Source organism: Psittacula echo (assembly GCF_963264785.1).
Source record: "Psittacula echo genome assembly, chromosome: 1".
In the NCBI taxonomy this organism is placed as follows: domain Eukaryota; kingdom Metazoa; phylum Chordata; class Aves; order Psittaciformes; family Psittacidae; genus Psittacula; species Psittacula echo.
The window spans coordinates 161,005,322-161,032,202 of NC_137735.1; the positions used below are offsets into that span (position 1 = coordinate 161,005,322).

The following is a 26,881-nucleotide window of genomic DNA, read 5'->3' on the forward strand; positions in this document are numbered from 1 at the left end:
CACGCTGTGCGTTCTGATTGGCCTGCGGCGCTGTCGCTCAACGCCTATAGGCTGCTGAGGTGAGGGCATGGGGGCTGAGGCAGGCCCGGGGGTGAGGGTGAGCTTTAAAGAAGCCGCGTTGCCATTTTGTAGGGGGGTGTTTAGGCTCGGTCGGTCGGTCGGTCGGTCGGTCGGTCGGTCGGTCGGTCGTTCGGTCGGTCGGTCCGTCCGTCCGTCCGTCCGTCCGTCCGTCCGTCTGAAATTGACAGAACCGGTCAGCGCAAACTGCATGCACCCTGCGTCCGCCTTCTCAGCACCTTCACCCAAACACTGAGGTATTTACTTCAGCAGTAATCGCAGCACCTTGCTGCTGTGCCCTGAGGTGGTCACAGCTTCCCTCCTCATTGTCCCTTATAGAAATAATAGAGGTGGAAAGTAGTTGACATAAGTTATTAATACCTCGATAAGGTCTTTCTGACAAATGGAGCAGAAAACTTGAGATGGGATACCTGAAAATCCCCAGAGATGGTGTGGATCCCTCGTTATGGCACCATTCCCCACAGCGATGGCTGACCCGTGAGGCACCAGAGGGGTCTGTTGGGTTGTGGATGCCACTGAGCTACTCAGCAGCCACTGTCCATGCTGGAAACCATCGCTGCTGGGCACGGGGATCATAGAATCATGGAATGGTTTGGATTGGAAGGGACCTTAAAGCTCACCCACTTTCAATCCCTGCCACAGGCAGGGACACCTTCCACTAGAGCAGGTTGCTCCAAGCCCCTGTGTCCAGCCTGGCCTTGAACACTGTCAGGGATGGGGCAGCCACAGCTTCTCTGGGCACCCTGTGCCAGCGCCTCAGCACCCTCACAGGGAAGAGCTTCTGCCTAAGATCTAACCTGAACTTCCCCTGTTTCAGTTTGAACCTGATTTGAAGAACTCGACAACAAAGCTGAAGTTGACAAGCAGGTATTCTTTATTGCAGGGTTGACAGATATGAGGGTTATCTCCTCCTAACGTGTCTCATCCCAGCATCAATCAGGCTGTGATTATACTGTTGCTTAACATACATCTTCACTATATTTCCAGTAAATGACATACATATTCATTTACAGTATATTACTACATATTCATTATACAGTATGACATTTCCCAGAACTACTTTACATAGGTTTATGCCTATTTTCTCTTGCACACAACAATGTGGTAGTGGTCTTTGGGACCTCTGTTTCATCATCTTCACCATTTCATCCCGTGGCTGACCTTTATGTTTGGAAAGTCCCGTTGTCAAGCTGGCCACCACTAGTCCAGTTCTAACTGGTCATTGTGAAACATTTAACCAAAATGTTTCTTTCTTGCTATTATTACTCACCATCAAGGTCAATGTTGCTTAGCTAAGAAGCAAAACTAAATTTACTTATTTACAAAAGAGTGTATTTCATTTTGTACTTCCTTATCTCAAACCCATCACCCCTTGTCCTATTGCTACAGTCCCTGATGAAGAGCCCTTCTCCAGAATCTCTGTAGCCCCCTTCAGACACTGGAAGCTGCTCTGAAGTCTCCACACAGCTTCTCTTCTCCAGGCTGAACAGCCCCAACTTTCTCAGCCTGTCTCCATACAGGAGGTGCTCCAGCCCCTGATCATCCTCGTGGCCTCCTCTGGACTTGTTCTAACAGTTCCATGTCCTTTTTAAGTTGAGGACACCAGAACTCCACACAATACGCTAAGTGAGGTCTCAAAGAGAGCAGAGTAGAGGGGCAGGATCACCTCCTTTGACCTGCTGGTCACGCTCCTCTTGATGCAGCCCAGGGTACAGTTGGTTTCTGGGCTGCGAGCGCACACTGAAGCCGGCTCATGATGGAGTGGGTCTTGCAGGCAGGTCTCCATCTCTCCTTATGGCTGGACCAGCACTGGGTCCATAAGGAAACACAGGTATTGCTTCAGTGAGGTGGCTCCAGCATGGCTGAGTTTCATGCCAGGGCAGCCTTGAACATGTTATTTGGGCACATTTCAGGGCCAGCTGCAAAACTGGCTCCTGCCCACCTCAGACACCCACCATATAAAGTGCCTGAGGGCTTGTCAGCCTCAAGTCCTTCTCCTCAGGACTGCTCTCAATCCAGCCTCCTCCCAGCCTGTAGTGGTGTATATCCATTTTACACTGGATAGGAGCTGAACTGTACTCCTGCACTAACACCGAGTTCCCTGTGCTCACTTTTTGCCACAGAGATAACCTGGAGAGACCCCTGTCTGCAGCACAGGAAGGATCACTCTCACTCCAGCACTCCAGTTGTCACCAGGTTTATGATTTCCATAGCTGGACTGTTGTGTTGTGTTGTCTGGATCATGTTTGAACCAGCTTATATTTATCTGTGACAGCTGCTCTTCAGAGGATGCCACGTAAGGGCTTCAGTACTTTGTCTGTTCCAGCCTGGGGTAAGTCATAGTTTGTCCTGAAGGAGTATGCATTAAAAGCTTTGTTATGCTGGTGAAACGACCTCGTATGGATGGCAGATCAGCAAGGTTTGATCCTGAGATCTCCAGCCATTAGTATAGGAGCTAGAGGAAAAAACGCCCCAAGCCCCAGCTCATTTGCTATTGAAGGATCTAATCCTAAGGAGTTTTTCTTCTTAATGCAGGCTTGATGGCAACAGCAACTTAAATGACTAGTAATGTGAAAATGTAACCCACCCCTTATTCAGTCACAGCGGGCAAAGACCATGCTCTGAAACGTGAAGTCTTTCATCCACAGAAAAAAGCTGGAAAATAAAGGTTCAGTGTTGGTATGTGTTAGCTCTGTAGCTGCCTGGGACTGAACAAATTGCTCCTGCCCTGAGTGCTGTGTCCTAAGAAGTGGTGATTTCATATAATTGAATTTAGATTGGATATAAGTTTATATAGTTTATATATATATTTAAAAATATATATATATTAGATATAAGTTTATATAGTTTAGATTGGATCTAAGGAAGAAATTCTTTACTGAGAGGGTGGTGAGGCACTGGAATGGGTTGCCCAGGGAGGTTGTGAATGCTCCATTCTTGGCGGTGTTCGGGGCCAGGTTGGATGAGGCCTTGGGTGTCATGGTTTAGTGTGGGGTGTCCCTGCCCATGGCAGGGGGGTTGGAACTAGATGATCTTAAGGTCCTTTCCAACCCTAACTATTCTATAATTCTATGATTCTATGAATGCTTATACCCTTGTCTATGGCCTCATTTAAATGAATCATTATAGAATCATTGAATGGTTTGGGTTGGAAGGGACCTTGAAGATCATCTAGTGCCATCAACAGAGACATTGAAGATGCTGCCTTCCAAGTGAAACAGCAGTAATAGCTTTGCAGAGCTGGGATGTTAATCAGAGAATCATAGAATAGTTAAGGTTGGAAAGGACCTTCAGATCATCGAGTTCCAACCCCCCTGCCACGGGCAGGGTATGGTTGCTAGCAGTGGAAACCATGCTGCCTTCACTAACCAGGTTGGGAATGTTGGAATGCTCTTCTTCATGCTGTGAGGAAAATCTTTTCATGCTTAGCACCTCCAGGCATAAAATGAAAACAAAGCAATTCATTAGGAGACATGGTAATCAAAGCCTGTATCCTGCTAAATACAGCAGCAGTTGCCTCTGGCAGCACGTTTAATGACAGCACAGAGGCGATAAAACATAGGTCATGATTCCATTTATATGCAACTTTACTTTCAGAGTTGGACTTTCCTTAGTATTTTTGTAACACAGCCATGGAAGATCTTAATTTCATTACAGTGCCCTGAGTTCTCCTGCTTATAGTGCTGTCTTCTTACCTTTATACAGGGTTTTTCACAGTTGAGGGCATTATAAAGGCTATGGAGATAACAACCACGCGTTTATGCTTAACCATGGTTCTCTCATGTGCTACTGAGGTGCAGCCAATTTTGAGCCAGAAGCTTTAATAATACAGAGAGTAATTTTGGGCAAGACACAGTTTCTGGATAGTCCTACTCAATACTCAGATGGGAGCAGGACCACCTTCTGGCATTATTACTTTTTCCTGCAGAATTCCCAAAGAATGAGAGAGAGAAAACAAAGAGACTGGAGTGGTGGATGAGTTCATTCAGTGTCTTTTTCCACCCCAGATCTGTGAAATGCATGAGGACAAAACAGCCTAAAAAATGTCCTGAAAGTCACAGAGTTGCTTTCAGTATGTATTTTTCCTTTTCCACACTTTGTCTTTAGTACTTTTGGCTGTCCTGGCCATCTCCAGCCCAGAGAACTGTCTCATGTTACATTCATAAGGGCTGAAAAACTATTGGCAGTGCTGCAAAATCTCAAACACCATTTTATTAACTACTTGGGTGGTTTAGAAACTTCTTTCTCCCCAAAACCTGCAGTAAACTTTACACATATTTTGCCAAATGGGAGATGTTTGCTGCATTCAAACTCCCAGTGGCTTTTAAGCATTTAAGCCCTTTAGGCTGCTTAGAAGTCTATGAACCCTCACTAAACACCAGACATCTGGAAATGTTTGAGCTGCATGGGGAATGTAGAGCTGGCATTGCAGTAAACTCTTTTTTCTTCCATGTTGCAGCTGTATTTCAGCTCAGCACAATGTCAAGGCAAGATGCAGCTGAGAAAGAAGTCAGGGATGCATTATCTTGCTGGTCACAGAGGAGAATCATGCTGTGGGTAAGTCATGGCACAGCCAACATGACATCCGTACATTCAGTACCAGGACATTCACTCACAACATTCATTAACATTGGCAAAGACAGTGTTATTATTAACATGACACTGTTTAAAGTGTGTGTAAAGATGCTGATGGTTGCTAATTGTATTCCCTTAGATAGCAGAGCAGAATTAATCTTCCGGAATGCTGATGTCTCAGAGTTAGACATCGTGTTTGGGCTTCATTTTCAATGGAAAGAAGAATGTAGTTTCAGAGGGTAATTTATCTGAAGCAACTGTTTTGGAACAGGTTCACTCAGAATATCCCAAATTGTTTGCAAAGGGCTTAAAAGCTGCTGTGGTAAATTCAGGTAACAAAGTACTCTTGTGACAGAAAGTAAAATATTATCTGTAACAGGACCAGAGGAAAAAGGTGCTTATGTAGGCATGGTACATAAAAGATTTCAAGTGTTGTGCAGAACCTTGAGTTGAATTACATGCAGCTGCAGCAAAGGAATCATAGAATGGGTTGGGTTGGACTGGACCTACATGTCATCCAGTTCTAACCCCCTTGACCCTTTTCTGCTTAGACTGCTGCACCATCACAACCTGCATGGAGCACTCACTGAAAACACCACTAGAAAAGCCATCTCCCTTGTCCTCCAGTGTACAAAAATCAGTGTCCCCTTCCACTACCTTCAGTATCTTCCTACCTGCTCTTCTTACCCCCATCGCACTGGTCTTTTGTCATGCTGCATGTTATCCATCAGTCCTCTCAGCTTTATTTCTCCATTTATAAGTGTCTCACCAGGTGCTTTGACACCTTCTTCACATGGTCTCAGTGTGCTGTAAGCCACTGGCCAAGCTGACCTGCAATGTGTCTGCTTAATATGACTTCTCTTGGTTTGTTCCTATAACTAAACAAATGCAATTTTGCTGCTCCTCTTTCCTACAGATCTATTTACCACCATCTTGCTGTCTAGAAACCATCTACCGGGCATCAGCTACATTACCAGTAAAGCTCTTTGCTATTAAAACCTTCCAGCACAGCAAAATACTCTTGATGAGCTTCATATAACACATCCTTTCCCCTCAAATACTGACATAAAACTACAACTGAAGTCGTTAGTAGACTTTCCTGCTTTCTAGAGTGCTGCTCCTTGGTAGCGAATAAGAAAGAAAGTTTCTGGACTCCTCCAGGAGGTGTCAGATGGAAGGTCAAGACACATTCTTTTTGTGTCCTTTCCAGCAGAGCAATATAAGTGTCCTTTCCAGGAAAGCGGGATGATGGTGACACTGAATTGGTGGCAGGAGGAGCCAGCTGGGAGGCAGCCAGCAGAGCCCTGGCTTTGCTTACACAGCACCACCTAATGTTTTTGATTAATAATCCAGGGAATAAATTAATACAGTGGAGGAAGAACCACTGTGAGTCCATTTGGAAGCCCCAGCAATTTGGGGTTTGCAATCAGCTGGGCAGTTAGGACTGGCAGAGCTGCACCATGGTGGCACCATGCTATTTACCTGCTTTGGTATCCCAGGAAATGATGGATCAGCCTCAAAGTGTCCCATCTGCTGTCAGGTCTCTCGTAGTGGCCATAGGGAAGAGGGATGAGCTCTGTAAAAGGTCATTGTGGATAATCTTTTACTCATTTTGGGTTTTAGAAGATTAGAGACTCGTCTAAACCTTTGGAGCAGCTTTACCCTTTTTGGTGAAATTTTTCTCTTTAATTCTATCCACAAGCAATACAGTGACCAACTGGTTCTGTGGAGAGATTTTGTGCATAAGGAATCCTGCTGTCTAACAATGCGTTGCATTATGTGGTTTTCCCCTTCAGAGCCTCTGGATTTACTACCGTCTTCTTTCAGTTTGCCATGTCACAGACCCTCTGTATCATTCCTGGGGAACACATGCTTTCTCACAGTCCTCTCCAGCATCTTCAGAGAGTTTTCCCATATCTCTAAGTATCAAAATTCCTCTTCTTTACATTTCCTTGAGTTCACATCTTCCTTAAAATGGGATGACTTGTACTGTCTGCTAGTTCAACAGGAACAGGCTTGTTTTCAATCATGTAATAAATGCAGAGGAATTACACTGAACATTTAAGGAGGTGATCCTGCCTCTCTGCTCTTGTGAGAGTCACTTGGAGCACTGTGTGCAGTTCTGGGGTCCCCAACATAAGAGGGACATGGAGCTGTTGGAGCAAGACCAGAGGAGGCCACGAGGATAATCAGGAGATGGAGCACCTCTCATACGGAGACAGGCTGAGAACATTGAGACTGTTTAGCTGGAAAAGAGAAGCTGTGTGGAGACCTCAGAGCAGCTTCCAGTGTCTGAAGGGGGCTACAAGGATGCTGGAGAGGGACCTTCATTAAGAACTGTAGTGACAGGACAAGAAGTGATGGGTTCAAACTGAAACAGAAGTTCAAGTTGAAGATAAGGCAGAAGTTCTTCCCTGTGAGGGTGCTGAGGTGCTGGCAAAGGGTGCCCAGAGAAGCTGTGGCTGTCCCATCCCTGGCAGTGTTCAAGGCCAGGTTGGACACAGGGGCTTGGAGCAACCTGCTCTAGTGGAAGGTGTCCCTGCCTGTGGCAGGGGGTTGGAACTGGGTGAGCTTTAAGGTCCAACCCAAACCATTCCATGAGTCTATCAATATTTCTGGTTCTCTTTCCCATACAGTCCAGCAAAGAGAATTCCTAACCAGCTGCATTCTTTTAGTCAAAAATCCAGGCAAAAATCCAAGTGGTGTCTGCTTGGACCAGAGTGTTGCAATACCAGTTGTTTGTTTTACTCTTCTGAGCAGCATAAACATGAACAAGCAGCAGTGCTCGTTGTTCTCTGGGTTGAGAATGTCTTTATTTCCCTACTGTCATCATGGGATGTGCTGCTGGGTAAAGCTGAGAGGTATTTACCCCATAAGTAGTATATTATGGAAGGAAGGGGAAGAAGAAGGTGCCGGCACTCTACCCAGGTGTTTGTATAGTCTTAATATTTGAGAGAGAACAGATTCAGGATGTTCCATGGATGAGATCACACAATGCCTTGTGTCTGCTTTCCTGTTTACAGGGAAACATCAAGGATACTGAGTCACAGTGAGCCTTGATTCTCATCCTAAAAATCCCACTCTTGCAGAGTGTGGTAATATTGATGCTTTTCTGGAGGTTTCTCTAGCTCCAGCAGCAAAATCCCTCTGTATTAGACTTTGCCATTGGTGTTAATTCATAGAATTGTAGAATCATAGAACAGTTAGGGTTGGAAAGGACCTTAAGATCATCCAGTTCCAACCCCCTGCCGTGGGCAGGGATACCTCACACTAAACCATGTCACCCAAGGCTCTGCCTAGCCTGACCTTGAACACCACCAGGGATGGAGCATTCACAACTTCCCTGGGCAACCCATTCTAGTGCTGCTAGTTCATTTTGTGAAAGATGGGGGCAACCTTCCCCTCTTCAAGGTGGGAGGTTGGAGAGAGTTACTCTGAGCTCCTGCAGCTTTCTCCATGAATGAAGGAGAAATTCAGGACTCTTTTCCCTACCATTTACATCCAATGGTTTAAGAAAGCAGTGCCCAAAGGGGCAGTTGCAAATCAGCCCAAGTTCTGTAGATTTAAATCTCAACATCAGCTAAACACCAGGCAGGTGGCAGGACACAGCAGAGGGCCTCTTTCCATATTTCCAAGCAAGTCTGTCTGAAATGGTGGCTGCAAACACTTAAATACCCTTTTTTTCACTTTGTCTCCTTACAAAATGTCCTGTTATCCACAAGAAGTGAGAGGTAGCTGCTATTTTTTGCAGAGCTTTTTTTACTGTGTCCAGTTCTGGTGTCCTCAACGTCAGGACATGGAGCTGTTGGAGCAAGTCCAGAGGAGGCCACAAGGATGATCAGGGGCTGGAGCAGCTCCCGTGTGAGATAAAAGCTTTTCTTGTAAAAGCTCAGGGTAGACACAGCAGTGAAGCATCAGCTATTTATTAACATTTGTGCAAAAACAGAGGGCCTGGCAAGCAGGCACACACAGCAAAGGCAGAACTTTGACTTATATTTCCTATCCTGTCCACAGGTTCCCTCTCTTGTTTCCCCATTGGTTGAGTACTCCAAGGTTTACAGCCTATCTAACATGTATAATCTATGTGCTAACTGTCCCGCCTTTGTTTACACCTCCCCTTACTCAATTTTGTACACCTCTTCCTCTTATTTATTTATCTCCTTTTATGGTTCAATTTCATAGCTCTCTGGCAGAGACGTGGTACCCAGCTTACTGTTTAAGCAGCCTGTACCTGCTTAGTTTCATAGATTGCACAAAGACAGTATTCTTTTTAACCCCAGAGTGTATCTTTCGTTCAGAGGTAATATTGTCTTTAACCACAGAATGTATCCTTCTAAGTTATGGTATCTCAAACCCTTTGTTTCATTTCCTTAATAATTTAGCCCCAGCCCCAATTTGCAAAAACAACACTGTTTCTCTCACCTCCTGTATGGAGACAGGCTGAGAACACTGGGGCTGTTGAGCCTGGAGAAGAAAAGCTGCGTGGAGACCTCAGAGCAGCTTCCAGTGTCTGAAGGGGGCTACAAGAATGCTGAAGAGTGATTCTTCATCAGGGACTGTAGCAATAGGACAAGGGGTGATGGGTTCAAACTGAAACAGGGGAAGTTCAGGTTGGAGATAAGGCAGAAGTTCTTCCCTGTGAGGGTGCTGAGGCGCTGGCACAGGGTGCCCAGAGAAGCTGTGGCTGCCCCATCCCTGGCAGTGTTCAAGGCCAGGCTGGACACAGGGGCTTGGAGCAACCTGCTCTAGTGGAAGGTGTCCCTGCCCATGGCAGGGGGTTGGAACTGGGTGATAAGAGGGAAATGTGATTTCTTCCAAACCTTCCCAGTGATGCAGCACCAATTGCTCTGCACAAAGCTTTTAAAGTCCAGGTTTCCAACTTAATGTCATTTACAGCTTTCAATAGCAATCAGAGGCAAGTTTAATTTTACAAATATCAGCCTTAAAGATGAATGTGACACAACCTCCCTTTAATCTGTTACTCTGTCTAATGGCATTAGGCACATCATGGTTTTACCCCAGGGAAAGGAAAAAGGAAGCACCCAATAGTTGTTAGCAAACTCATGCATATTCATAGCTTTTCTGGGAACTAATTATAATCTAATTATAATCTCTGCATCCTAATTACACATGCTCTTTCTTGCTGAGTGGTTGTGGATAGTCTTCCTGACTGTGTTTACTGAATGATCCCAGTGCTTGCGCACTCTTGCAAGGTCCTAGTGCCAAGTTAGCAGTTGGTACGTTCTTGCTTCTGTTCTGTTCCAGTCTCGCTTCACGGTGGGAGCCACTCCGCTATCTTGAAGGCTGGCGTCCTTGGTCTTCTTTACTGTCTCCTTAGTTGTCATCAATCCCCTGATGTTCCTTCCCCCATAAGCTGAACATTCCTTTCTCTCTATGTGTTAGTAAGTTAGAACAGTTTGGCCTATTCTGCTATGTTAAAGGCACACACCCTATTGTTAGTGTAAGATTAAAGGTTACAATTGTGGTCATTTGTTGAACTCATAGTAACTGTTGCCTCCTGGGCTCTGATTTCATAGCATAAAATAAAGCTTTGGGACACAAATCTACTAGTTCTCTTCGAGAAAAGGCTGCAATGCTTCTAGCACTGACCTTACAAACTGAGAACTGAGATTCCCAGAAGTCAGGAAAGCCACAAATCAAGACCCAAAGAAAACCCCTTTTGTGGTTTCATCAGTGCTTCCCCCTCCACCCCTATCACCCCAAATGGAAAAGGAGCTGGATTTCTCCCTGAATCCATGTGGAGATCCCCTGTGAGCCTCCCTGTCCCTCATCCAGCTCCTCCAGGATTCCTCAGCAGTTAAGTCACACTCCAGAAACTCCAACATAGAGCAGTTTCTCTTGTGAAGCTCAGGAGCAGCTTTTGGAAAAGCAAGATCCTCTCCAGCTCAATGCCAGCAATGCACCAGCAGCTCATACCCACCGTGGGGTGTTCCTCTGGGCAGCAAAACCAGCCCCGTCCCACCAGTTCTGCCAATTTACATCCAAAAGATGCAGTTTTCATTGTGAATCAATGTGTAAAGCTATAGCAAGCATTAAGTGTGGTGTATTTTAGCTTGTACTGGAAAATGGCCTTGCCTACAATGCCAAGCACCAAATCTTTTCGTTTTCCTTTTCTTTTTCCTTTTACTTCTTCTCCTTTTCCTTTTTTTCCCCTTTCCCTTTTATTTTCCTTTTTCTTTCATTTTGTTTTCTTTTCCTCTCTTCTCCTTTTTCTTTTCTTTTTTCTTTTCCTTTTCCTTTTTCTTTCTGTTTTTTTTTCTTCTTTTTCTTTCCCTTTTCCTATTTTTATTTTTTCCTTTTCCTTTCCCTTTCACATTTTTTTCTTTTTTTTTTTTTTTTATTTCTCTTTTTCTTTCCCTTTTTCTTTTCCTTTTTCTTCATCTTTGTCTTCTACTTGGTCATAATCTTCTTCACCTTTGTCTTCTTCCACTTCTTTATCTTAATCTTCATTTTGTCTTATCTTCATCTTTGTTTTCTTCATCTTTGTATTTTTGATGATGATTATTATTACTACTACCATCATTGTTATTATTACTATTCAACATGTTTAGCTATTAAAACCAATCTGTTACACCCATAGGATAAGCTCTTTTGTATGTGTAGTCTCCTGGGTGGGAAGCAATGTCAGATCAACCTCATTTAGGCACTGCAGGTGCAGGTCACACTTACTTTTGCTCTCAAATCCCTGCATCTGCCTTTATCATTTGCAGTGTGCTCCCAGCAGGGGTAATTATTATTACAGCCCCACAAAACAGCTGCTTCTTTCATTAAGAGAGGCTAAAGGTTATTGTAGCTCCATAAGACGAAAATGTCAGCCCTGGAATTGCTTCCTGGATAAGGAAAAACTTCCATTTATTTGTATTCTTTCAGGGCTGTAGTTTGATTATTCCAGATGCCTTTAATCATAGTGGGCAGCACCACTTTCGGATCGAGACTGGGGCAGTGACTGCATCTTACCTGAACTGATTAATAGCAGTTTGAGACAAAATTGGAGCAGGGATGCTGACTGGATGGAAAATCATTCCAGTTTGCAAACCTGAGCTTTACAAATGGTTTGTAGTAACATTTTGCACTAAGAATACGCATTTAGCAGGGGTGAGCCATCCTCCCAACTATTCCTCTGAGATAAGAACCTTTTATAATGAACATACATCTGTAAGTGGGTTGTATGTGATCTTAGAGCAGCTCCAGTGCCTAAAGGGGCTACAGGAAACCTGGAGAGGGGCTTTGGACAAGGGCCTGTAGGGACAGGCCAAGGGGAATGGCTTTAACCTGCCAGAGGGGAGACTGAGATGAGCTCTAAGGCAGAAGCTCTTCCCTGTGAGGGTGCTGAGGCGCTGGCACAGGGTGCCCAGAGAAGCTGTGGCTGCCCCCTCCCTGGTAGTGTTCAAGGCCAGGTTGGACACAGGGGCTTCGAGCAAGCTGCTCTAGTGGAAGGTGTCCCTGCCCGTGGCAGGGGGTTGGAACTGGATTAGCTTTAAGGTCCCTTCCAACCCAAACCATTCTATGATTCTATGATCCACAGACTGTGTTTTCTTTACCAAATCCCAGTATTACTACCCTCAGCTATTTCTTGCAGAAGCTGATTGTGAACTCTAACCCGATGATTGCTTTTCTCTATGCTCACCATGTGAAATCCCAACCTGGCCAGAATCCAGAGGTTAAAGAACATTGCTTTATCACCAGCAATTTAAACCCTGAGCCCTGGAAGTCTGGGTTATCACTTCACTGGTGTATAACTGGTGCAGCACTATCATCTGCCTGGCTCTGAATGCTTCTAGTCATGATCTTCAGATATATACACCTTGTCTTGAGGTTTACAGTCTCTTTCTCGGAAGGGTGAACTGGTTTGTCAGCCACTTTGGCCACCAGAGGTGGTGTCTTCAGGAAAGGTTAACAGAGATTTATGCTGTCTCCTGGATGGGCAGAGGGAGAATTTACCCATTTCTGATGAATAATTGCTGATTGGCTATGAAATGTTATCCTGCAAATAGCTCCTTTCCTTCCCTTTTGTAGTTATTGTGAAGCTATTTTCTGATACTCACTGCCAAGACAAAGTGACTTGCATCAATAGAAGAAGAAACAGAGGCAGACGAAGCCAGGAGACCATGTGTGATGAGCCACTTGTGTTGGATTTCTGGACTTGAACCCTCTGGTTCAAGGAGAAGCTTTATCTTATTATGCATTATTGCCTGTGGACTGGAGTGGTGGGTACCAATGCTGTGTCTCACCTTCTCCACACCCTCTACTCCTCCTCCTCCATCTACCCAGGGAACTAAACATCAGTTTCTTTTGCTTCTGACTTAATAAAAGTTGTGCAGAAGGTGATGGCTGGGTGCTGGATTTGTTCGATCCATCCTTCTCTCCCCTTCTCAAGGAATGGTAATTTCCTACCTGTTTTAGAGGTAGGAAAGTAGGAGGAGGTAGAGGTAGAAAGAGGTAGGCAGTAGAGTTGTGGATATTTATTGCCTTTCTCTTTGCTTCTTAGCAGAGGGTTTTGAGAACTATCCTTCAGCCTCAGAATTGCTGTCTTTGGAAAATCTAGTGTGTGAAATGACAACTCGACTCAGGAAAGCAGCCTGAAGTCCCAGGAAGAGCTTTGTCTTATTTGCTTTTGCTTTTGAGTACTTAACTGCAGTAAACCTGCTAATAACAAAGTGAGCTGCCCTTTTTATGGGTCAGGGAGCATAAGGCAGGTGAGTATTGCATGGCCTTGGGCCCAGCACATCCTGTTCCTCGATGACCTGGAGCTAAAGCAGACTTCCTGGTGTTCCTGGCAACCCCAGTGGTTGATTTAGGGTGAAGTAGGGCCTCTGTAGTGCCCTTCTCCAGCTACTGAGTGCCTTAATCCAACATTCATTCTGCTGCTTCCAGAGAAGGAGGTTTATTCTTGGGCCCAAGTACCTGGATTGTGTTGGGAGAGACTCCCATCACAGCTCACCTGAACACCATTTTAAACCCAGGGGTAACAGGCATAGTGGCTTAGCAGAATGGACAGCACAGAGGAATGAGAAGCTGCAGAAATAAACGGGCTAAACATCAGTGTAGGATTGTTCTTTCTTACCAGCCAAAACCATTTGAGGATCTTAAAGAACACTCAAATAACTTGCTCTTCTTGCATTTAGAAGAGGCAAATCATAGCTTTGCAACTTGCTCCAGGTCCTTCCTTAGTCTCAGATCAAAGTTGTAGCTCAAGATTCATGTTCATCCTCTGGCGGGGATGATGTAGGAAAGCAAAGGTTTCAACTGCACCTCAACATAGAATGTTTCCCACTTATTTCCACAGGAAAAATTTCCCTTGGCTCTGCCCTCTCCTTCCAATGTGTCTTCAGTGAGGGAAAGCACATCTGACTTTTCCAGTCCTCTGGAAGAGAATGGATAACACCAAACTAGATAGAGGCAGATTGAAAACATCAAACTCAACACAAGACAGAAGCTCCTGGGACTTATTCAAGGTACTATAAGGAGGGTTTTGTAGCAGGAATGAGGAGGTATTTCTGTGAGAAACTGAAAGTAAGTGGAGTAACTGTTAAAGGAGGGAAGCAAATGAGGCTGAAAAGGGGGAAAGTAGGGAAGGGAATGCATCATCCCAATGCATGCAATTGTTTCATTATCTGAAATGATGACGTGAAGCCAGCAGACATAATGTAAGTAACACATTTTTAGTTGTTCTTTGCTGTTTTCTGGTCTTCTGTCTGGATTCTGGAGTTTCTGTTTGCTGGCACAGAGACCAAAGATCAGTTTTAAAGACAAAACTAAGGTCACTGTGTAATTCCACAACACTGAAGCTGGAATTCATCTCACCTAACTTCATCTATCCAAAACTCAGGCATTTCAGCTAAGCTGCTTGTCCAGATTTCTTCTGGATTGAGTAGATGGTGAGAGAAGGAGACACTGCACAAAGCACCCCATTTGAAGATGGGAACACAGCCACAGGATGCCTCTTCCCACACCTCTAAGCTTCCTCTATGATCTGTTTTAACATGAAGGCCTGAATGAGGTGGCTGTAGTTATACCAGATGACTCCTTCACTTAGAAGTGAGAGACTGAAGACAGCTTTTACCAAACCCTGCCCATGTTCCACTGCAGCCCTCAGTGGTCTCCTGACACAGCATTTGCTCACAGGGCTGATCTTCTCTAGACCCCTAAAATGCGTTTGCAAGCCCCAGGTAGCCAAAGCATGCTGTCCCCTTCCCTTGACCACATCACATGCTTTTGTCACTCTCTCTAAGAAGCAAGCAGACCCAGAAGACATCAGTGAAACCGCAGGCTCAGCACTGCTCCAGCAGTGATGCCCAGGTCTGTTTAGACTCTTATCTCCATTTTGCAGTCAGGAAATGGGAGAACATGATAGCACCACGTGCTGCAGGAGGTGGAGGCATTAGTCTATGTTGTGACCATAACCCCTTAACTGATGGGACCAGTTTTGTTGTGTTTTCTTTACCTTGGATGTGTTTAGTCCATGGTATCTGCACATGGCTGGACGCACGCATCTGAGCTCCGAGCCAAGGTGATGAAGCCAAGGTGAAGGCAAACAGCAAAAATCAGGCAAGAATGGTCTGTCCTGGCAGCACCACTGAAGTGTTACAGACTTTGGCTCTAGAACCATCCAGAACTGAACCCACAGTCTGTGGCTATGGTGTCTTGTTATAGAATGCTTTGGGTTGGAAAAGACCATCAGATCATCTAGTTCCAACCCCCAAATATCATGTTTAATACAGTTTCAGTGTGGAGCACCCCAAAACCCACATCCTCTTCCCATTCCTAACTCCATGCCCTAGTTGAGCCCACTGTGTAGCAGAGCTAATTGATTGGTTTGTTGGACATTGGCCCAGAGGATATGATTTAAGTTAAATTATTGGCATGAACTGATGCACTCAAACCCATACAGTATTCAGCCCAAAGTACATCCCAGTGCACCAAATGTTACTGCCTTCCTTTGAGCTGTGACTTTCCATCCCTCAACAGGCATTCTGGATAGTTTAAAAAATGACCTTGTCCCTTCTGTAATGAATGGCTGTGGAGTATTTCACTGTTCCACATTCCCATTCAGTGGAAAACAACGTGTGGTTACAATTCGGCTCAAGAAGGGGACAGTTTGTTATGATCAGTGTTGTCTGATCTTGATTGAACAGTGAATGTCTGATCATATCCACCATGTGTCTTCTGCAGTCATTGAGATCTTTCTGAAACACATCAGTGTAAAGTCTCTCTCCTGTACCAGGGCAAAAGGAGGGTTGAGTAAGAAGAACCAGCAACATCATAGAATTGTAGACTGGTTTGGGTTGGAAGAGACTTTACAGCTCATCCAGTTCCAGCCCTCTTCCATGGGCAGGGACACCTTCCACTAGAGCAGGTTGCTCCAAGCCCCATCAAACCTGGCTTTAAATCTGCTGCTCTTGCTCTGGGGGTGCAGCCCAGCACATGGAGGGGTTCTGGGCTCAAGCGCACACTGAAGCTGGGTCATGGGGAGCTTCTCATTGACCAACACCCCTGAGGCCTTCTCCTCAGGGCTGCTCCATCCAGTCTCCCCCAGCCTGTGTTCGTGCTTCAGATTGTCCCAATTTGCACTTGTCCTTGTTGAACTCCATAACGTTCACACAGTCCCACCTGTCCAGCCTGTCCTGGTCCCTCCGGATCCCATCCCTTCCCTCCAGTGTGTCAACTGCACCACACAGCTCAGTGACATCAGCAAACTTTCTGAGGGTGCTCGATCCCACTGTCCATGTCACTGACAAAGGTGTTGATCAGCACTGATCCCAGCACCAACCCCTGAGGAATACCACTCATCACTGATCTCCATTTGGACATCAAGCCATTGACCACAACTCTTTGAGTGGGACCATTCAGCCAATTCCTTATCCCCCAAATGGTCCATCCATCAAATACGTGTCTCTTCAGTTTCATTCGTCAGAGATAAGGATGACGAGGTGCTTAGTGACGTGGTTTAGTGGTGAACTTGGCAGTCCTGGGGGAATATTGGACTTGGTGATCTTAAAGATCTTTTCTAACCTCATTGATTCTATGCAGTGTGGGAGTGCATCAAATGCTTTGCGTGTCCTCCCCAGGGTACCGACACCCCCTCACCCCTCGCCCCATCACTGCATCCTCACCCGGGAGCTGCATCCTCCTCTGGGAATTACATCCTTCCCCCCGGGAACCGAGCCTCTCCCGGGGCACTGCATCTCACCTCCCCGAGCTCCCCATCCCAGCAGGGTGGCGCGTCCCTCCCCGTCGCATCGGGGCAAAAGCGAAAGCGAAAGGAGAAGGCGGGTCTGGCCACGCCGGGTATGTCCGACGGCGGCGGCGTGCAGCGGGGAAGCGCCACCGAGCCCCGGCGGGAGCCCTGAGCCCCCCGGCCCGGCGCCTGTGCCGCCGGTGCAGCCGCCGCCGTCCCATGGAGCGGCCGCTCCTGCCGCTGCTCTGCGGTACCGTCGCTTTCCTGCTGTCCTGGGCCGCGGCCGATACCGGTAAGTGTCTCCCCGGGGTGCTCATACCTGCCCCGGGGTGCCCATACCCGCCTCCGGGTGCCCACGATGCCCCTGGGGTGCTCGCTCTGCTTCCCAGGGTGGCAACACTGCTCCCTGGGATGCCCACACCGGTCCCTGCATGCCCACACTTCTCTCTAGGTGCCCCCCAACCCACCACGAGGTGCCTACACTCACCCTAGGGTGCCCAGTCTGCACCTCTGTGTTCCACTTGCGCCTTCCTGGAGGCTCCTGCCACCTCCCCACCGGTGTCCAGGTGATTTTTAGGGCCCATGTGATGCACCCACAGGAGGTGCATCACAGTGGGATGTCACCCTGGTAGGCTCTGTGGGGTTTCCATGGGTTCTGTGAGATGCCCATGTGGCTGAGCATCACCACTGGGTAGGAATATTGCACTGCGTCACGCCTCTCCAAAAGCACAGTCATAGAATTATGGAGTCATGGAGTTATTTAGGTTGGAGAAGACCTTTAAGATCATTGAGACCAATTGCTAACCCAGCACCATGGACAAACCACGTCCCCAAGAGCCATATCTACACATCTTTTAAACCCCTTCAGGGACGGTGACTCCTGCACTACCCTGGGCAGCCTGTTCCAATGCCTGAGCACCCTTTGGGGAAGGAATTGTTCCTCAGCTCCATCTAAACCTGCCCTGGTGCAGCTTGAGGCCGTTTCCTCTTGTCCCATCCCTTGTTCCTTGGGAGCAGAGCCCAGCCCCTCCTGGCTCCATCCTCCTGTCAGGCACTTGTAGGGAGCCATCAGGTCCCCCCTGAGCCTTCTCTTCTCCAGACTGAACCCCCCCGGTCCCTCAGCTGTTCCCCATCACACTTGTGCTCCAGGCCCTGCACCAGCTATTGGACACCCTTCACTGTCTTTGACACAGCAGCTTTGGGAAACACTGTCACAGATTAGCGCAGACAGTGGAGGATGCCAACAGCGCCAGGGAGCCACTGGCGGCAGTGGAAAAACTATTTAGGAAGCACTTAATGAACTGAAAATATGCGAATTGTGAAGGATTTGTGTGGCAGCACAGGAAAAAAGATTGGAATGGAGCACAGAGCTTCAGGACAGCTTTAGCTTCTCCAGGCTCCCGTCTCCTGCCAAAGCTTCAGTGCTCTAGAATATAAATCTATTTCTCAAAAACCAGGTGCAGGGAGGGCTGTAATATTACTCCAACAGCAAAAATAAGGCAGGAGAGCTTCGTTTACTGCCTGGAATGTGCACTGGAATGGGCTAAAAATAGCTTTCTCTGAAGGCAATACCCCCCAACGGCCCCCTCCCGGACTTGCAGGCAATGTTCCTGGCAGTGGTGACGCAACTGGGGCTGAAAACGTGGTTGGAGAACAAAAAAGTGTTCATTGCTCTTAATTCAGTTGAATCCATCAACTGAATTTAAAGCCCCAACACAAGAGGGACGTGGAGCTACTGGAGTGAGTCCAGAGGAGGCCATGGAGATGCTGCGAGGGCTGGAGCAGCTCTGCTCTGGAGCCAGGCTGAGAGAGCTGGGCTGGGTCAGCCTGGAGAAGAGAAGGCTCCTGAAGGGGAGACCTTAGAGCAGCTCCAGTGCCTAAAGGGGCTGCAGGAAACCTGGAGAGGGGCTTTGGACAAGGGCCTGTAGGGACAGGACAAGGGAATGGCTTTAACCTGCCAGAGGGGAGACTGAGATGAGCTCTTAGGCAGAAGCTCTTCCCTGTGAGGGTGCTGAGGCGCTGGCACAGGGTGCCCAGAGAAGCTGTGGCTGCCCCCTCCCTGGCAGTGTTCAAGGCCAGGTTGGACACAGGGGCTTGGAGCAAGCTGCTCTAGTGGAAGGGGTCCCTGCCCGTGGCAGGGGTTGGAACTGGATGAGCTTTAAGATCCATTCCCAACACAAACTGGTCTGGGATTCTATGCAGTCACTCTCCGATGGGTTTATGCATGGCAATCAGATTACATGTGGTTTCTACCATCTATTGATAATTTTCCAAGAAAAATGCCCAAGCTTTCCTAGTGTGGATTCTCTGCTATCTAACTGTGGTTTTGCAGCCCCTTGGATCCTCACGAAGCCCACCACAGCTCTCCTCATTAATCCTCATTAGGATTAAAGAGATTTTCATCTCTGGGTGTTTTGGGTGCCTGGGGGAGCATGTTGTGGTCCTGTTCCCATCCACATCATGCTCCCATCCCTCTGCCATCACACTCCTGTCCCCATCACCAGTGCATTCCAATCCCTGTTGTGCTTCCATCCCCAACTGCCACTGCACTCCCTTTCCCACTGTGCTCCCATCAGCATCCCATTCCCTATGCCAGCTCAACCAAGCATCCCTCCGTACTAAATGGACATCATCTCTGCTGTGCGTCACTCCATTCCAGCTCTGGACCACTCCATACTGGCTGTAATATTGCTTTATCCCAGGCATGCATCACTCCATCCCAGCTCTGGACCACTTCAGCCTGGCTGTATACTGCTTTATCCCAGCCATACATCACTCCATCCCAGCTCTGGACCTCTCCAGCCTGGCTGTATACTGCTTTATCCCAGCCATGCATCGCTCCATCCCAGCTCTGGACCACTCCAGCCTGGCTGTATATTGCTTTATTCCAGAAGAGCATCACTCCATCCCAGCTCTGGACCACTCCATCCTGGCTGTATATTGCTTTATCCCAGACATGCATCCCTCCATCCCAGCTCTGGAACATGACCATCATGCAGTGGCTCACACTGGGGGATGGGAGCTGGCAGCAGCTGTCCGCATGTGGTAATCTCTGGGTAACCAAGAAACTTTCTCCATCGTGCCAGAAAAAGAAGTGAACTTGTAACATCCTCTTGTGAAACCAACCTCAAATCAAGGCCGCAAGGGAAGCACAAACCTTTCTAGGGGGAGGAAAAACCAGAACTCACTGCCCATTGCAGCCCCACTGCCCAGCCACAGGATGATAATTGCCTTTCAGCCACCTCCAGGGCCATGGGCTGCAAGCTCCAGTGAGAAAACTGCTGGGAAGTGGCTGGAGAACTCACAGAACACCTGGAAGTTTTCACATCAGGCTGCAAAATAAACAGGAAATAGGGGGTGGTGAATGCAGCCAGGAGAGAGCAGCTGGTGGTGGGATGGAGCCTGGATGTCTGAGAGAAGCCTCCAGTGATCAGAGGAGCTGCTACAAGTGGATCATAGATCCCAGACTGGTTTGCATTGAAAGACACCTTAAAGCTCATCCAGTTCCAGCCCCTGCCACGGGCAGGGACACCTTCCACTAGAGCAGCTTGCTCCAAGCTCCTGTGTCCAACCTGGCCTTGAACACTGCCAGGGATGGGGCAGCCACAGCTTCTCTGGGCACCCTGTGCCAACTCCAACACCTTCCATTTTGTCAGGGCCAAACATGACCCAGGCCCTGAATTAGACTTCATACACCCTTGTTTTCCATTCTGCAACATGCCTGTGAGCGCATTACCATGATCCATATCTCTCCAGAGCTCTCCATCACTCAACTAATTCCCTTTTTACACAAGGTTCATGTGACACAGCAGGACCACTCAAAACGGAATGCAGCAAATACAGAAGAAATCCAAGGAAAACACCACAGCTTCAGATGTTTGAGAGTACCTCATTTGGAGTCTTTCTTTTATGTACTTACAACTAAAAAGTGACTGCAAACATGCTGGATATGCAGCTTTCCCCTTCTCCATCCCCTGTGCACAGGCACAGCCATCTCACACTGTCTTTCTGCTGGGTGAGGCTTTTCGAACCCCAGGGCAGCATCAACTTCCCATACCCACGCTGCCAGGCAGGATTTGACCCCCTTGGTTGCTATTCATCACAGTGAGCCAGGGCCAAAAGGTGCCCAGTCTCCCTGTTGTGACCCCCATCTCTTTGTTTCTTCCCTCCCCTCCAGTGCCAATGAGATGCAGTCGCCCCAAGGACGTGGCCAACGCTCACATCGACGTGGGCAACAACACCCTGCTCAACACCCGCCTGCGCTACACCTGTAACCCCGGCTACAAGCGCAAAGCTGGGACCTCCAGCCTCATCCAGTGCATCCTGCGGGATGACTCCAGCGAGCCTGACTGGACCCACACCACGCTCCAGTGCATCCGTAAGCCCCTTCTTGGCAGCTGGGATGTGATGGGGAGTGGGGAGGTGGTGGAGGAGGATGAGGGGTGGTGTGGGAGCTGCTGTTGATGGTGTCTCCACATTGTGTCTTCTCAAAGGGGACCCGGCTATACCTCCAGAAACCCCCAGCCCTGAGCTCCCAACAGCGCCGCACACTGAGAGGATGACCCCAAGGGGTGAGGAATCATAAACTCAACTGGGTTGGAAAAGCCCTTTAAGCTCATCCAGTCCAACCGTTCCCAGCACTGCCAAGGCCACCACTAACCCATGGCACTGAGGCCTCGCCTCCACGCTGTGTGAACACTTGCAGGGACGGTGACTGCAGCCCTGCCCTGGGCAGCCTGTGCCAATGCCTGAGCACCCTTTGGGGAAGGAATTGTTCCTCAGCTCCATCTAAACCTGCCCTGGTGCAGCTTGAGGCCGGTTCCTCTTGTCCCATCCCTTGTTCCTTGGGAGCAGAGCCCAGCCCCTCCTGGCTCCATCCTCCTGTCAGGCAGTTGTAGGGAGCGATCAGGTCCCCCCTGAGCCTTCTCTTCTCCAGACTGAACCCCCCAGGTCCCTCAGCCGTTCCCCATCACACTTGGGCTCCAGGTCCTGCACCAGCTCCTGTGCCCTTCTCTGGCTCCACTCCAGCATCTCAATGTCTGTCTTGTAGTGAGGGGCCCAGAGCTGAACACAGGATTCGAGGTGCGGCCTCACCAGTGCCCAGCACAAGTAGATGAAAATGCAAACAGCCCATGGGCTTTGGTTTGGGGTCATCATGGCCATGGCCACGACAAACCCACAACCACCATGGTGTGGAAAGCAAACAGTTTGATGGTGTGATAGAATTACTTTCATTGTGTGAAATCACACCATTTTGTAGCTGCTGGATTGGCTGTTCTCTCACCACAACCTCCCTGAAGAAGGCACGAGGCTGAGCACTGAAATAATGATGCTGTTTGCAGGGTGCCTTTTAAGTCCTGAAATTAAAAGCTTTTACACTATTTTCCCAACAGGAAGTACTGAAACCAGTCCGACCTCCAGCCCCTCTCCAGCCGCAACACCTGTGCCCCCAGCACCTGATGGGACATCACCAGAGACACTTCCACCACTGCAGACATCCACACTGGGAGAGGAAACAGCTCCAGGGTCATCACTGGGGACAACCACACTGCCTGACACCCCCAGAGAGCATGCTGCAGGTTGGGCCACCTCCTTAGGGAAGATAATCCACCAAAGGGGGGTAGAGCCAACCAGCAAAGGCTCTCCTACTTCAGTACATTACTTCCCTTCTCTCCAAATCCCTTTTTAGTGAGAGTCCCTCCAGCATTCCCAGCTTTACATAGAATCCCAGACCGATTTGGGTTGGAAAGGACCTTAAGCTCATCCAGTTCCAACCACCTGCCAAGGGCAGGGATGCCTCACCCTAGACCATGTCACTCAAGGCTCTGTCCAACCTGGCCTTGAATACAGTCGGGGATGGAGCATTCACCACTTCCCTAGGCAACCTGTGCCAGGGCCTCATCACCTTCACAGGGAAGAACTTACTTTTTCCTTATATCCAACCTGCATCGCAACTAAAAATTTCCATTTCTCTCTTCTTTTCCAGTTTCCATCCAGACCCTGGCCTCTTCCATTGGTAAGCTGAGGAAAAAGCGTATTTTAGCAAACAGGGATTTACTTACTGTATTGCTTAGCTTAAAAGCCCTCCTTGGGGCTGTGGGTGGTTTCTGTCATTTTCAAGGACGATGCTTTTGATGGGGAAGGATGCAGCACCCACATTTCTTCACAAGGGCACCTTGTGAACATGCACAAAGTGGTTTTGGCTATTTGAGGAGCTGTTTTGTCTGAGTTGGACCATGCTCATCGGCCATTGGGTCTCCCCCACAGGGGTCTCAGTGCTGCTGGCTGCTGGCATCGTGGCCTGCTGCTGCTGGAGAATAAGAATGTAAGTGTCTGAGCCCCATGAGATCTTTCCATCCCAATGATGTGTTGCCCTTAGCCTCTGAATGGCAGGGAAAGGCCTTCGGGGTGCCAGTGATGCTCCTCTCCCCTCCGCAGGTGCACAGGGCAGAGCTATGCTGTAGCAGTGACAGCCATCCCCATGGTGGCTGCTGCTTCTGAGAACGAGGAGATGCTGCCACCCAGTGTTTTCCCCATGGGCTGAGCACCCAGCACCAGGCAACTCGGAGCACTCACCAGCCCAGAGGATGCTCAAGGCTGGGATGGAAAGCTGGAAGTGGCAGCAGTGCATGGCAGAGCACATCCTGGTCCCCTCTACATGGAGCATCTTTGCCCCAGGGACACGTGGCTGCTCTTCCCAGCCTGAACAAGGAACTGTCATGGATGAGACTCCTGCAGCACCCAAAGGTGTGTGTGTGTCCCATAGGGTGGGGGGGTGAGCTCTGTAAGCACACTGAGGGGCATGGAGATGAGAATTTGGAGGTGGGGAGGTGGTCCACGTGCTCAGCAGAGTACAGGTTGGGGGCTACCTGCCCCAGTGGAGGATGGGGTTTGGGTGCTAGAGGTGAAGCTGGGCTTCCCTACTCAAAGAAACACCCATTCCCCAGCCAGGAGCAAGGCCAGTGATGGGGCACCTGGAGAGTAGCCCCATCACTATATCTGCTTTGCTTCCAAATTGCCCCAAAACCCATCAAGAAGTGCGGCTCCAGAGAAGGACCTGGCCAAGCATTCCTCTACCATATCATAGAATCATAGAACTGTTAGTGTTGGAAGGGAGCTTAAAGTTACTTCAGTTCCAACCCCTGCCATGGGCAGGGACACCTTCCACTAGAGCAGGTTGCTCCAAGCCCCATCCAACCTGGCCTTGAACACTGCCAGGGATGGGGCAGCCACAGCTTCTCTGGGCACCCTGTGCCAGCGCCTCAGCACCCTCACAGGGAAGAGCTTCTGCCTAAGAGCTCATCTCAGTCTCCCCTCGGGCAGGTTAAAGCCATTCCCTTGTCCTGTCCCTACAGGCCCTTGTCCAAAGCCCCTCTCCAGGTTTCCTGTAGCCCCTTTAGGCACTGGAGCTGCTCTGAGGTCTCCCCTTCAGGAGCCTTCTCTTCTCCAGGCTGACCCAGCCCAGCTCTCTCAGCCAGGCTCCAGAGCAGAGCTGCTCCAGCCCTCACAGCATCTCCATGGCCTCCTCTGGACTCGCTCCAACAGCTCCATGCCCTTCCTATGTAGGGACACCAGAACTGCACCCAGTGCCCCAAGTGGGGTCTCCCCTCCCTGAGCTGCTACTCATGCTCTGGGGGTGCAGCTCAGCACACAGGGGGGTTCTGGGCTCCAAGTGCCTCACCCCCTTCCTGTTCTCTTTCAGCCATTCACTGGTGAACCCAAAAGCTGGTGAAGGTGCCTCATACACAGCTCAAGGATCCTGCAGACCCTGGGTGCTGCTGGCAGGGAGCGATTTCACTGCAGACACCATCAGACTGAAGGCAATAAGACGACCTAAGGAAGTGTTTCCCTTTGCATGGGTTCCCTTTTTCCACCCCAGTTGTTATCCACTCATTTCCTCCTTGCTACAGAAGAGGCAGCTGTAGACAAATGCTGGTTTATGTATATATGTGCATATAATGTATATCAAATCATACACACAGAGCAGTTGATCTTGTCTGTTTGGACATCCTGGCAGCCCTGAAGGTAGGAAGGAGGGGGCAGGGTTCGGGTGAAATCCATCTTAGCAGCAGACAGGGCTCACCACTGCTGTCCAAGGCAAAAGGTGATGGGAAGGTGGAGCTGCCTGTTCTCAGCTGGACAGGGAAAGGGGTTTTAGAGGTCAGCTGGATATTAATTGGTACCTGATACCCACCTTCCCTGCCCTTTCCTTGCTGCTTTGTCTTGGCTTCTGGTTGCGCCACTGATCCGGACCATTGAAGCAGGAGGAAGCAGCACTTGGGATGTGGCAGACCAAACGCTCTGGCAATGGCACAGCCTCTTCCAATGGATTGGTGGAAGACAGGAGAGGCTGGAAGGGATCCCGGGAGGTGCCTAGTCCAATTCCAAGTCTTAGGTGAAATTCTGCCTGTATTTAGGTGAGAACAGGGCAAGTGGAGTCCACGCTTCGAGAGCAAAATCAGAGCCAGTGAAGCAAGTAAATGAAGCAATCACTCAGTAAGTAACCATGGAAATCAACAAGATGCCTTGGCTTCCTCCAGCAGGCATGGCTCTTGGCTCTGGGCCTACATCCAACAGCTGATCTCTTCCCAAATCACTTTAAGTTTTGGAATGACACATAAGCCATCATCTGCACCTCTTGCACCACTGCTACTGTGGTGTCTGGTCAATAAATGCAACCCCGGACAACTTCTTTAACTGCAGGCAAGAGAACAAAGAAAGCATTAAGGCTTTTTTACTTTGTTACAACCTTAATTTCAGGTTTAAAACTCTTTCTGAGTGAGACTGAAACCAAATCAAAGCAGTTGCTCAGATGCTGACTCTCTTCTTTCCTTATGGTTTCTTCCCCAGGGAGAAGGGAAACAGCCTGGGGAATCCCTTGGCTGCTTCATTCAGCTGGGACAGCTTTAATGACCTTTTCCCAGAGCCAACAGCAAAACATGCATTTTCTCAGAATAAAGTGTTTCTTTGGGTATTTTCCAGTATTTCCTCTTCTTCCAGTGGATCAAGGGATTTCACTGAGGAACTGACAGGATGGAGTAGACAGCAGTACCCTGGCAGCTTGATCGCTGGAGGGGTTTTCCTTGGGACAGAGGTAATGAAGGGTTATGCTCAAAATAACCCAGATCTTGCCCTGTCTGACACAAAGTGCATGTTCTTCTGTGCAGAGATGCAGAGCAGCCCATGCTGACCAGCTCTGGAGAACAAAGTGGGGCTGGAGAAAAGGGCTCCCATCTGCCTGCGGAGAGCCCAGAGGGTTCCGCTTGGAGCTGGTCTGAAATCCTGCTCCAATATCCATCCGATTCTGAAGCTGGGATGTAACAACAGGCCTTGGACTGCATCCAGGGTGGCTTTGGGGAGTCGGAGAGCTTTGTTAGAGCTGGATGGGCTTTTCCCGAAGCGCTGGGGAGAAGATAAGTGGTGTCAGGGAGCCAAAGCGCTGCTGTGTGCAAGAGCGGCAGAGGTAACCACCTGCATTCCTGCTGTGGTTGCTCTGTGGGAGAAAGAGAGGAGACCTCAGAGGAGATGAAGGCTGGGGGAACTCAACCTGGGATGCAAGCCCTTCATGTTCAGGGAGGAGAACAACAATGAACCCAAAGCATCTTCTGTCACCAGGGAAGTCCCTTATGGGATGGTTTGTTTAATAGGTGCAACCAAAATATCCCTGTGCATGTGTTTGCTGATGAAGGATGAGGTTTTGTCGTAGAGTCATGGAATGGTTTGGGCTGGAATGGATCTTAAAGCTCATCCAGTTCCAACCCCTGCCACGGGCAGGGACACCTTCCACTAGAGCAGGTTGTTCCAAGCCCCTGTGTCCAACCTGACCTTGAACACTGCCAGGGATGGGGCAGCCACAGCTTCTCTGGGCACCCTGTGCCAGCGCCTCAGCACCCTCACAGGGAAGAGCTTCTGCCTAAGAGCTCATCTCGGTCTCCCCTCTGGCAGGTTAAAGCCATTGCCCTTGTCCTGTCTGAACAGCCCCAGTGTCCTCCGTGCTCGTGCCCCTGTGGATGGCTCAGAAGCATCTGG

General features: G+C 48.7%; 2 protein-coding genes across 6 annotated transcripts in view; one reads left to right on the top strand and one right to left on the bottom strand.

The window, feature by feature from the left end:
* Positions 1-30: 30 nt before the first annotated feature.
* Positions 31-26,799, top strand: IL15RA (interleukin 15 receptor subunit alpha). Of its 5 annotated transcripts, XM_080630161.1 has the most exons (12): positions 142-314; positions 896-945; positions 2,202-2,274; positions 2,354-2,410; positions 4,538-4,635; positions 21,030-21,230; positions 21,346-21,423; positions 22,246-22,431; positions 22,839-22,868; positions 23,120-23,177; positions 23,291-23,599; positions 24,555-26,799. In XM_080630161.1, the coding sequence occupies exons 6-11, from the start codon at positions 21,035-21,037 to the stop codon at positions 23,394-23,396; spliced, it is 654 nt and encodes a 217-aa protein (XP_080486287.1). In that variant the 5' UTR covers positions 142-314; positions 896-945; positions 2,202-2,274; positions 2,354-2,410; positions 4,538-4,635; positions 21,030-21,034; the 3' UTR covers positions 23,397-23,599; positions 24,555-26,799. The 5 variants fall into 5 exon arrangements, with proteins under 5 accessions (XP_080486286.1, XP_080486287.1, XP_080486285.1 ...); XM_080630160.1 differs by lacking the exon at positions 142-314 and adding an exon at positions 31-59 and having other exon boundaries at positions 2,202-2,410; XM_080630159.1 differs by lacking the exons at positions 142-314; positions 896-945; positions 2,202-2,274; positions 2,354-2,410; positions 4,538-4,635 and adding exons at positions 13,889-14,129; positions 16,743-17,144.
* FBH1 (F-box DNA helicase 1) overlaps positions 26,222-26,881 on the bottom strand; it is a gene marked incomplete at its 5' end in the record, with an annotated part of 34,269 nt that continues 33,609 nt past the window's right edge. Inside the window, one exon of the mRNA XM_080610522.1 lies at positions 26,222-26,345. Within this exon, the coding sequence (XP_080466648.1) occupies positions 26,226-26,345 (120 nt within the window). The 3' untranslated portion in view covers positions 26,222-26,225. The remainder of the gene's footprint in view (positions 26,346-26,881) is intronic.

What these genes read in the sequence shown, in the direction of transcription:
- IL15RA (XM_080630159.1), top strand. Translation starts at nt 17,072, where the DNA reads ATGGAGCGGCCGCTCCTGCCGCTGCTCTGCGGTACCGTCGCTTTCCTG. An exon ending in CACCACGCTCCAGTGCATCC is followed by an intron (nt 21,231 to 21,345) that starts GTAAGCCCCTTC and finishes GTCTTCTCAAAG; the next exon opens with GGGACCCGGCTATACCTCCA. An exon ending in GACCCTGGCCTCTTCCATTG is followed by an intron (nt 22,869 to 23,119) that starts GTAAGCTGAGGA and finishes TCTCCCCCACAG; the next exon opens with GGGTCTCAGTGCTGCTGGCT.